The following is an 11,951-nucleotide window of genomic DNA, read 5'->3' as shown; positions in this document are numbered from 1 at the left end:
TGACATTTTTTTAAAAAAAACATCACTTTCTTGATAACAAAAAGATTGCTTTATGATACGAAAGATATGGGCCCTATTGTAGTGATCTGAGGTGCCCAAAATCATGGGTCACATCCATTGGTAGGTTTAATACTATTTCTTTAAAGCCCTTCTACAAAAAGGACTGGTCTGTCTCTATACATGGCCTTGTGATTTGATTTATTTATATATATATATATATATATATATTGGAAAAGGCAATTAGGTATGGATTGTTGGCTGATGATCCAAAACTTCCCCTTTTTCCCAATTGTGGGTAAGCATTGGCTTCAACTTAAGCCACTCTGCAGCCCACCCAGTAGCTCGCTCACTCACTCACTCACTCCCCCTGCCAGTGCTATGAAGTTACCATTCTACCCCTATTGCCATCCTCACATTATGATTGATATCTAGGGTTAATTAGTGAAATTTACTAAAGGTTTGATGTGATATTCCTCTGACTTTGGATTTTGGACTTAATAGAAACTTATGATTGATATTTGGGACATTAGTGAAATTTGTCCCAATTCATATTTTTATTCCTAGATTTTTTTATGTAATTATTTAAATTTTTTATTATTTCGATTACACAATTAAACCTGATTCTCAAGTCAATTTAATTTTTATATTTTGATATTTTTCTGATATGATAACGTAAATTTTTCGTTATTTCGATTATATCATTGAACCTGTAATTTCGAGTCAATTTTTATTCTTAGATTTTTTTATATTTTTAGCCCTAATCTTTTTTTATGTAATTATTTAAATTTTTTATTATTTCGATTACACAATTGAATTTGATTTTTAAATCAATTTAATTTTTATATTTTAATATTTTTCTTATGTGATAATGCAAATTTTTCGTTATTTTGATTATATTATTGAACTTACAATTATGAGTCAATTTTTATTTCTAGATTTTTATTTTATATTTTTATCCCTAGATTTTTTTATGTAATTATTTAAATTTTTTATTATTTCGATTACATATTTTAACTTGATTCTCGAGTTAATTTAATTTTTATATTTTGATTTTTTTTCATGTGATAATGCAAATTTCTTTTTATTTCAATTATACCCTTAAACCTATATTTTTGAGTCAATTTAACCCTTATACTTTGACGCGAATTACGTATATTTTATTATTTTATTTTTTTTACACAAAAAAATATAGTAATTAAATTGACTCGAAATTGAAAGTTCAATGGTGTAATCTAAACAACGAAAAATTTGCATTATCACATGAGAAAAATATCAAAATATAAAAATTAAATTGACTTGAGAATCAAGTTCAATTGTCTAATTGAAATAATAAAAAATTTAAATAATTATATGAAAAAAAAATATAGGGATAAAAATATGAATTGTGACAATAAAAAGTTCGGCTTGCCATATAAAAAAAGGTCAAATTACTGGAGTTATATAATTGAATGCAAGATTGAAATTAGTATCAGAGTTATATTTTTTTGGAATGTGGGCTTATCTATTTATAGAGAAGTATAGAATTTTGTGATAAGTACCCTTAACATTTTAAGATCTACTCTAATTAGAACTCATATGGATAATATCAATCATTTTTGCAAAACTCTCCGAAAGATTTTTAAATGTCGGAGTTATCTTATTTGCATTTTGTTCGAAACCCCCCCAAATCAAAGAAAAAGTTACAAGACAAGGTCTAAGTTGAACCTTGGTTACAGTCTTCAGGAGACAATAATAATCCCTTAGCATAAGTCTTCGGGAAACTATCATGGTCTCCTAGACTTCTATTACCGATATATCTTAATGGTCTCTTAGTGTTTCAAGTCTCCTAGAGATCATATCAGTCTTCTGATTTTTCAATTTTCGGGAGACCATTTTTTGGTTATCTAGAAAATTTACACATTTTAAATAAAAAAATTAATTTGAACTAGTGGTCTCTTTTACCTATGACAAATCAAATGAAATTTATTTTGTTATATAATTTATTAAGAGATTGTATAATTAATATATGATTGAAGGCAAGAGTATTTGAATTTTGATCTAGATTAGCTGAAATTTGATTCGATCTTCCATCCACATTTTTACTCCAACCATTTTTTGGTCTTGATTCTATCTAGGACGGATCTAAGATTGAAAATTAGTTGAAATTAAATACTATTATTTATTATTAATAAATAATAATATAATATACATATAATATATTATTAAAGCGTAAATTAGTTGATTTTTGTTTAAATTTTTTATAAAAAATTTTATTTGAATGATATATAATCTATTGAGAATTGGATCAATTCAATTTAAATTGACGCAACTTTTATATTGCTCGCATCAAACAACATAAAATTTGCTTAATATGGGCAAATTGAGTGAGAGAAAAGGCGTGAATTTTATGGGAGGTGAAACTCACACACCCACTATTGTTAGTCTCTGTTGGGTAACATAAATGTTCCGTGATGCTTTTAATTAAAAATTTACATATAAAATTGATAATTTTAAAGTTTAGTGTAAAAAAAAAAGAAGGAAAAAAGACATTTTGAATGAGACGATCGGACGGCCGCGATCTTTTGGCCAGCTAAGGGCTGTTTGGAGAGTAAAACTTGGCAATACACTGGCAAGAGCTTCTCTATAATTTTTTAATGCCTTCCAACAGAAGGAGGTTAAATATTGAATTAATTGCGGATAACGGAAACGACGTCGTTTTTCTTTCTCGTCTTCGTCGTCAGCAAATGTACCCACCGTCTAACAACTACCCCCGCTAAATCGGAAAACCAGCCTCAACCCAGGAAGGTATTTCGGTAAATAAGTTCTAAGCCGGGGGCATGGTTTTATCTCCTGCACTATATATGTTCTGGTAAAAGATTTGGTTTTGGGCGTGTGAAGCAGAGAGGAGTTTCCGTTATCTACAAACTTTCCTTCGTTTTCTCTCTCTAAATTCTTGGTGTGGTATTTCCGATCCGAATTAGGGTTTTGTCAGAATCTCCGTCCGGCGGGATCGAAATCGGGAGATATGTTTACTGACTCGATCACCAACACTTCGATTCCCACGGCGGCCTCCAACACCAAGTACTTGGCCAAGAAAAAGAGGGTGAGATGTTCGGACTCCTTGCCCCTCTCCTTATCATTTCTGCTTCTTCCTCGCATTTTATTTCGTTAGATTTGAATTGTTCGTCGATTTGTGAGATTTTGTGCGGATTCGTTTCAGGCGAACAGGTCGGCCAAATTGAAGCAGTGCAAGCTTGATGCCCGCCGCGAGCAGTGGCTTTCCCAAGGTACGTCGATGTTGGAGATCTCTTTTCTTCTCTGCGTGAAAATTGTTGTGGTTGTTTTCATTGAAGGTGCCGCTTCGTGGTTCTAGAAACTCACGATTTTTAGGTAAATCATTCATGTTTCGTGATTAGATGTGTTTTTGCTTCTAAAATTTCTTAATATCCTAATTGAAAAATCAAAGATTCATAAAGATGTTTTGTGTGGATTATACAAAATCATTGAATTGTTTAAGACTCGTTTAACTGCAATTCCTTTTTAAGATTTTTGTTTTCATTTTCAAAATTTTGTAAACAAATGCAAAAAACTAAAAGCGAAATTGTAGTCGGAGGAGCCCTTGGTTGCTGAATTGATTTTTCTTTTCTTGGGCTAGTTCTTTCAGAAATTAATTTATTATTTAGAGCAATCAAGTATTTTTGTTATTGATTAAATGAATTAATACATAAATACTTTAAAAACATGGATGCATGTGTAGGAAATATTTTTACAATTGTTTTATTTGATTTCGAATTGGGATGGCTGGGTGTTTTTGGCAGTCAAGAACAAGGAAAGTAAGGAGGAAGCAGATGTGCATGGAGGCCTCTGTGCATCATCAGGACATGCATACAGTGAGCGTGAACAATTAGTGGAGAATTTGGAGACAAAGCCAAGAGTTGAAAGGAATGGAGGATTGGCTCACCATTACAGCGATTTAGATTCTCCTTCAAACAGTCCCAGCAGCCATGCAAGTAGTATCTTGGGCGGTAATGTGTCTGGGACAAACTTTTCTGGCAGTAGTGGTGGGAGCGGCAGTGGCAGCAGTAGCAGTGGTGGGAGTTGTTCTGGAAGCATAACTGGAGAGGATGAAGAAGGTTGTGATGACTGCTTGGATGATTGGGAGGCAGTTGCAGATGCTTTAGCAGCCACCGATGACAAGCGGGAGCAGCATACCCATAGTTTAGAGCCGCTCACAGAGCATGAAAGTAGCATACTGTTAGATTCTCCCCCGGAATTAACTCACCAAGCAACTTTAGGAAATGAGATGTCAAACCCAAAGCCAGAGCATGCCGAAATGGTCCAAAAGGCTCGACCAAATTGCCGTGCATGGACAGCTGGTGATGCTTTTCGTCCACAGTGTCTGCCAAATCTTTCAAAACAGCTCAGTTTCCCTATGAATTCAGGCAGGCAGCGTGGCTATGGAGGTGGTGCATGGGGCTGTAAAAATTCTATAGCTACGCCATTGCCATGCCCCATATGCTGTGAAGATTTGGATTTCACAGACTCAAATTTTCTTCCTTGTTCATGTGGGTTCAGGCTGTGCCTTTTCTGCCACAAGAGAATTCTTGAGGAGGATGGTCGCTGTCCAGGCTGCAGAAAGAAATATGACCATGAACCTGTCAAGGGGGAAACAACAATGGATGGAGGCAACCTTACATTTCAGTTGGCTCGATCTTTTAGCATGATTACAAGGTCTTAGGAAAAATCTCTGTTTTCCTAGAATATGTATGTTGCGTCCTCTCTTCTATCTCATATCTTGTGTGTTCTCTTTCTGTTAGACAGATTTTCATAGTCATAGATGTGGGATAGGGATGCTGTTTTCAAGCACCTGGAGATTAGGTTGGTTCTCTTTTGAGTTTGGTCAACATATGTTTGGTGCATGCGTGCAGATGTAGAAGATCTTTTGGTATGTGAATAGATAAGTGGTATAGAAATTGAATACATGCATTTTATTGGAATATTATTTGTTCTTGCTTAATGTCGTGTGATCTTTATTACTGTTTAAACTTTTAATATTCTGCATTAATGTGGTTGTGGATATGTATAACTTACTACTCTAATTATTATTTAGTGTTCCATCTTTTACTTGTTATAAGAGGTTAATTTTGTGCCGGTGTTTTAGGGCCTTGACAGTGAGTTGTTTGTTGATGTTTTCTTCTTTTAAACATAGCTGTCTTTGAGGAAGGCTACTGTATTTGTCAAAGGCATGTCTAGGCACAATGTGGACAGAGTTGCAATACTTTGTGCTTCTGCTAAAGTGAGGCCAGGCACCCATCTTAGGCCCTCGCTTAAGCGCATGAGGGGCATGCCTTATGTGTAGGCACAAGTCACACACCTCAAGCCAATTGCAACAAAGAAACCCTCACCAATTGTCAATCAAAGGTTGATAAAAACACTTAAATAAACTTTGTCAATTTTCAAGAGCTTCAGCCCTTGGATAACTTCTTTTATTTGTCAGAAGGTGTCCGCTCTGATTTTCTATCTTTGTTTCTTCTTTTTCTTGAGATGAACTCGTGTTCTAATAATCTATGAGAGGCAAGCCAGGAGAGGCTGATTGGAGGTCCATCAGGAGTCATCATGTGAGAGACTCCAGTGAGTGAAGTTCATGTGCTGAAGAAGCTCTTGCCCATAGCCATTCATCTAGCGACTTAGTCTTCACTGACAGTGTCACTGAAAGCTGGCACGCATTCTACTGGCTAGTTTTGGTCTGGATGGTCATGGACTTGTATTTGTTGTTTCTCTCTTGCCAGTTACTACTTGTTTCATAGTCCCGTGAGTTTAGTTTAGTGGACTTGTTTATGTTAAATTCATTCATTTGAATGTTTTACACTTTTACTATATAGAAGGTTTTCTACTTTCTTATTTAAATTTATGTTTTACAGATAAAATATATATATTACTATTGCACCTCTAGGTGCTTGTCTATTACTTGTTTTATTAAGCTGTTTTTTTGTTTATTTTTGTTAACACAGGAAATTTGTCATTCATGATTCTATGATTTTGCCTTTTAACTATTTATAGTAATAAATTGAAATTATTGGTACATAAATGTAAATGTGCACCTTGCACCTCAACTTCAAGCACTCTTTGCGCCCTGTGCCTTTTACCTAGGTTGCACGGAAACGAAAACGCAAAAACGGCATTTTTTTACAAAAGTAGGAAACGGAAACGCGGGGTAAACTATAAATTTTAAAAATATAAGGATTTTCTTATAAATATAATTTTTAATATAAAAAAATAAAAAAATATTCAAACATAAATAATAAACATAAATTTTATAATGTATTAGAAATATATATAAATATATATATATATACTGTTAGCTTCATATATATATATATGTTGCATACACTGTTAAGGGAAGGAGAAGGATGAGAAGAAGAAGAAGGAGAAATCGCTGGGAGAAGGAGAAGAAGAAGAAGAAGAAAAGATGGAAAAAGAAGAAGAAAAGAGGGAAAAAGAAAGGAGGAAGCAGGAGAAGAAATCACTAGAAGAAAAAATCGCTAGGAGAAGGAGAAGAAATTGCTGGAAGAAGAAGAAGAAAAAGAAGAAGAAGAAGAAAGAGGGAAAAAGGAAGGAGGAAGCTGATGCGTGCAACCTAGCTGGACGGCTGGAAATGCGTTTCCGGTTACGTTTGTTAAATTCCGAAACAGCCTGAAACTTTTTAAAAATTACACAAACAGCCCGAAAAAGGTTTCAGGCCGTTTTTCCAGTTTCTGAAGCGGGAAACGGTTCGGAAACGCCGAAACGGCGCCTCTGAGCCGTTTCCGTGCTTCACAGTCTTTTACAACTATGAAACCCTTATTTTGATCTCTAAGGGGATCTTAAAGTTATAAAGTTGCTACAGTACATATATGTGTGTGTGTGTATATATATATATATACTTATGTATTATCAGTGTATTCTTTGGTATGTGCTCTAGCAGAAAAAAAAAGCTATTTCACTGATCCAGTGGATGTTCCTGTCAAAAAACTAAAATGTTTCCTTCATCTAGAGCTGCCTTAATTACAAGCTCTCACCTTAAGATAGCCACTTCTTGGACAACTTTTTCCTTCTATATATTGTTTCACTTGCTTCTTCTGGTCTTTTGTTCCTTCAGTTACAGCTACTGAAATCTGGTAACTATAATTTATAGCTTTTCACTAACAAAATTAAGATGGTAATAATAACCCTATTAATAAAAAAAGAAAATATGGTAAAATTTTATTTGATGCACAACTGAAGGTGGTATGATTTTCCTTGACTTGTTGATCTCCAAAAATTGTAGTAGATAATACAGGAAAAAGTTAACTATTTATATGCATTTCTGAAATATTTCTGCTTACACAATACATGCATAGATGTCTTGCCCTATCTTAGTTTTTTATAATGAAATATGTGACTAATGCAAACTAGAAAACTATTAGTCCATAAAACTTTTGCATCCATGATGATAAAATAAATTAATACTCAATTTAATATGAAATAATTCCACTTAACCATTTATAGTCCAATGTTGAAACTTTATATCTAACCAGTTACCACATTAATTCTGCGTAACAATTCTATTTCTACAATTATTACATCACAAGCCACTAAAATTGATATTATGGTCTTTGAGGAGCTTTTGGAGAGACCTTCAAGTCTAAAAGGACTTGTATTTGCTGAGCTCTTGTGAGATCCAGTCTTGCAAAATCCATGGTAAATCTACGTAGGTTAGCTTGTGGAATTGAAGTGTTGAGAAATTTCTAAACCATTAAGGCTTCATTTGGAGCATTTTAGAGCAGTTTTTTTTTTGTTTAGAAAGATGGAGGTCTTTTCTTTTCTTTTCTTTTATTTATTTATTTATTATTATTATTATTATTATTTTTTTAGGGGGGGGGGGGGGGTGTTGTGCGCTCTTAAAATAAGCAAAGCCTTGTAGCAACAGGCACAGGAAATGATACTTCATTTTTGCAGCTTTTTAGACCAACTTTTTTTGTCAAAAAAGGTGGTGTCAGATGGAGCCTTAAATGGTTTACATTTTGGCACCAATTTGATTGTTAAATCATAATTTTTTAACCATATTCCTAGCAGTAGATGCGCATAAATTGTGGTATTTTATCATTACATTTATTTGAGGGAGAACCTTGATAGTAATGGTAAGGTTGCTCCTTTGTGACTTAAAAGTCATGGATTCGAGCTATAAAAAGGGCTCTTTGCAAAAAAATAAATAAAAAAAAGCTAAGCCAAGGTTTCTTACAAAAAATAACCTTCCCTTGATCCTCTCAGAGCTGGGAGCTTCATGAATGGGGACACCTTTATGCTTATACTTAATTGCATTTACAGATCTCTAGATTTCAAGTCTAACTTTGATGATTTTGGGTATACTGAAACACTTTCCTGTAAACAACTCCTGATACATTGTTTCCAAATAGACCAAGGAATCTGATTTATTGCTTGTGTTTTTGGAATCACTCCCCAAATATTTTTCTTGGTTGTGCTTAGGCCTTACTGAAGAAAATGTGGTGGATATAAATGAATGAAAGTCTAGAATTCATGTAGTTGACCCCACATATTGGGATAAAGACTTGATATGCTGTTGTTGTGCTTTAGCATTTTTCTTTGAGTTTGAAGTTGTTCTCCATAATTCAAGTTTACCGTTCATGTATTCTTTTGTCTCATCAATGAAGACAATATAATTTGCAAATAATATATAATAATGTGCTTCTTCTTGGATGTACTTTGGGAGTTCATCTATCACTAGAGCACGTGTAAAATATAAGTGTAATTGAGATGAGAATATCGTAGTGGATGTACGGCCACCCCCAAAAAATAAAAAATAAAAAAAATAACAGACAAGATAAGAAGCAAAATCATACGTAATATGGTTGGAGTGGTGCTTATTGAAGACAAGATATGAGAATCATGAGTAAGATAGTTTGGACATGCGAGTAGAACGTTGACAAAAGCACATGTAGGGATGTGTCAAGATCTTGAACCTGATGGACCAATTCTCTTCAGTTGATGAGAATCGAAACAAAATTTGGGTGAGAAATGAGAAGAATGGAGGGAGATAAGAAGAACAGGAGGGAGCGAGATAGAAAGAAAAGGTTCGGGAGGGAGAGAAATTGAGAGAGAGAGAGAGATCTGAAATTGGATAGAAATTCTCGATGATTCTCATTAGGCTGGGTTAGTTGCTTATATACCAGTCCTAAGGCAGTGTTTGGTTGGTGCCAAGCCAATTTACAGGGTACAACCCAAACAGCTACCTAAAGGTATAATCACCCACTAACTGCCATATAAAAAAAGAAAAAGAATGAGGAATCCCTTTATAGAACATTAGGGTTCCTTCAGGATGTAAAGGGGTCCCCAATTAATCCCATTTAAATCCCGTCAATTAAAACTAGTATAAAAATTCATAATTGAGGGATACTGGCACAAAATGGTGTTAATTGGGACCCATTTACATCCCTAAGCAAATGTGAGGTAATTGAGGCAGTTTTTTAACAGAATGGGGATAGTTAGACCAAAGAAAATTTGGTGGGACACTCTTGGACATGACATAAGATATAATGATGGCCTTAGAGAGGATATGGCTATGGATAGAGATGGCTAGAGCATAGTTACTAGGAATGTGGTACGGTTCAGGTCATGGTATGGGAATAGGTACAAGGTATGTTAGCTAATTCTGTGGTATAGAGATGGTAGGCTTAATTTGTATGTTTTTTCTGGTCATGGTACATTTTATATATGGATCCTAGTTGACTTAACAATTTATGTTGGCTATTCAATATCCTTCGATTATAGTTTCCTAAAAAAAGAATGAAAAAAAAAAAAACTGCTATTATTTTGCTTTGACATGTGGCGTGGGAAGGGATAAGTTGAACTTGCCTTAAAGGTTCTCTGGTTCCCAAATGAACCTCTTTGCCGTCTTAGCTTATGGTTACCTGTAATGACTTTGTCAGACCCTGGCTTATCATGTTAGCTGGAGATTTGGCATGCATGTACAATATATCCAGAAGGTAGCAAAAAAATGGAAGAAAAGTTTTGTTCTCCCAAAAGTTTGGGACAATAATGGTCTGTTTAGTTGTGGAAAACAATTTCCAGTTTTCTATCTCCAATTTTCTATAACATAAATAGTTTTCATTTTTCATAAATTCAAAAAGCACATTCAAATGTTAGAAATACAAAAAACTAGTTTCCCATATAGAACATATCATCAAAAAAAGGAGAGATGTTTAAATTTCCTTTGTGTAATTTGTGTTAAAGAAGGAGATGGAGATGATTTGTGGAAATTTTTTGAAAAATCACGTTTTCCAAATCTCCAAACTAATAAGGAGAACTTAGAAAACTCATTTAAGGAGTTTTCCAAGTTTTGTTCAATTTTGGAAAACCGCATTTTCCAAATCTCCATTTTCCATCTGGAGAACTTTTTGAACAAGTTTTCTAGTTTCCCATTTTGTGTGGAGTAATTTTCTAGAAAACTGGGGCTGTTTTCCACAACTAAACAGCCCCTAACATGGCTGTCTGTAAATATGCCTCTACTATCCTACTATTATTAATGTATATACGATTCTTGTTAACTGTTGGTCTCCCCAAAATTTGGATCTGGATGGATCATATTTTTATGGTTGGGATCATAAGTTATTGTACTTTGTTTATGGATTTAATTGTGGTTTGAATAGATATGTTTTTGTTTGTATATCATGATTTTGAATATATATGTTTATGTTTGTTTGTAAAATATATATTAAAGAGGTATCAAGGGGCTGCACAGGTATTTAAAAAGAGTAGACTGAAACCTGTAACCTGTATTCTAACAAAGACCAGGTGTCTCCTTAGGACTTGCATAAGCTTTGTCATAGAGGTACAGACCTCGTCTATGTTTAACCCTTAACCATGTTCTAAGATATGTGACTTGATCCTAGTGCTCTTGTTGTTCAGCATAATCCATTTTTTTATTATATGTTCACAATAGATTTTCCATAATGAATCCATCACGCCAGTGAATAGCAATCTTGGTAGCCTACCTACATGTGGAGTTGTGGAAGTGCTTTGGTGGCTTGTTATTGATAGGTTAAATTATTTTGGAGCTATCTAAAGGTGGCCAAATCTTCATTTTGACATTGTTTCTTTGCATGTAAATGCATATAAATGCTCTTGCAAGTTATTGATGGAAAATTAATTTTATAAATGTTCCTTTTTGTGGTCATTTGTTTTTGTGTGCATAATTTATTTGACTATGAATGTTAAATAAATAGCCAGAAGAATTGTCTACCTTGTGGTTTGTGATGTATTGAAAATTTGAAATTATTCTTGAGGCCAGCTTTACAACTTAGCATTGTGCTTGTCGTCATCAACATAGAGGTGTGGAGATGCATTGTTTGCTAGGTGTTTTGGTTAGAACTTTTACAGCATGTAAAATGAAAACATGTGGTCATATTATTTGTTTCACATTTTTCAGATACAGGTGCAAAATATATTGCTTCTCTATGTCTTAAGAGTTTAAAATCTAATGGTATATCAGATCTTTTCTGAGGGTCTGCATTTTGCTTCAAAATTGTGTAGAATTTACATGGAGTTTATATTTGCTTCTCTCTCTGTCTTAAGAGTTTAAAATATAATGTTGTATCAGATCTTTTCTGAGGGTCTGTACTTTGCTTCAAATTTGTGTAGAATTTACATGGTGTGGAACGCTGTATTGCACTTGAAGTGAAAGGAACCTGTATCCTGCTTGAGGAATGAAGAGGAATAAAGATTTTAGATTTCAATGTTGAGGGGGCATTTAGTATATGAATTATCATATTTTGTTTAGTTTTAGAGTCAATATTTGAATTTTAGATTCTCAGAATTTATTATTTTTAGGTTTTATCTCTTATTATAGTTGGGTAAATCATGTTTTAGTTGGATTGGATTTTACCCTTAAAATAGGTATAAGATGTATTAAAAAATTAACTCTACAATTGCTGATT

The 11,951-nt window shown here is 33.8% G+C and overlaps 1 protein-coding gene across 8 annotated transcripts; it reads left to right on the top strand.

The window, feature by feature from the left end:
* Positions 1-2,870: 2,870 nt before the first annotated feature.
* On the top strand, positions 2,871-11,951 carry LOC127790014 (uncharacterized). 8 transcript variants are annotated; one of them, XR_008020712.1, is made up of 6 exons: positions 2,871-3,082; positions 3,200-3,266; positions 3,798-4,710; positions 4,801-4,924; positions 5,189-5,400; positions 5,524-5,886. XR_008020712.1 is itself a non-coding variant. In XM_052319213.1 (5 exons), exons 1-4 carry the CDS (start codon positions 3,005-3,007, stop codon positions 4,808-4,810), a joined length of 1,068 nt encoding a protein of 355 aa, XP_052175173.1. In that variant the 5' UTR covers positions 2,871-3,004; the 3' UTR covers positions 4,811-4,857; positions 11,656-11,951. The 8 variants fall into 8 exon arrangements, 4 of the variants coding, with proteins under 4 accessions (XP_052175173.1, XP_052175175.1, XP_052175172.1 ...); XR_008020710.1 differs by lacking the exons at positions 5,189-5,400; positions 5,524-5,886 and adding an exon at positions 11,656-11,951; XR_008020711.1 differs by having other exon boundaries at positions 5,189-5,886.

This window comes from Diospyros lotus, chromosome 14 (assembly GCF_014633365.1).
Source record: "Diospyros lotus cultivar Yz01 chromosome 14, ASM1463336v1, whole genome shotgun sequence".
Lineage (NCBI taxonomy): Eukaryota > Viridiplantae > Streptophyta > Magnoliopsida > Ericales > Ebenaceae > Diospyros > Diospyros lotus.
This window is presented reverse-complemented; position numbering and strand designations above follow the sequence as displayed.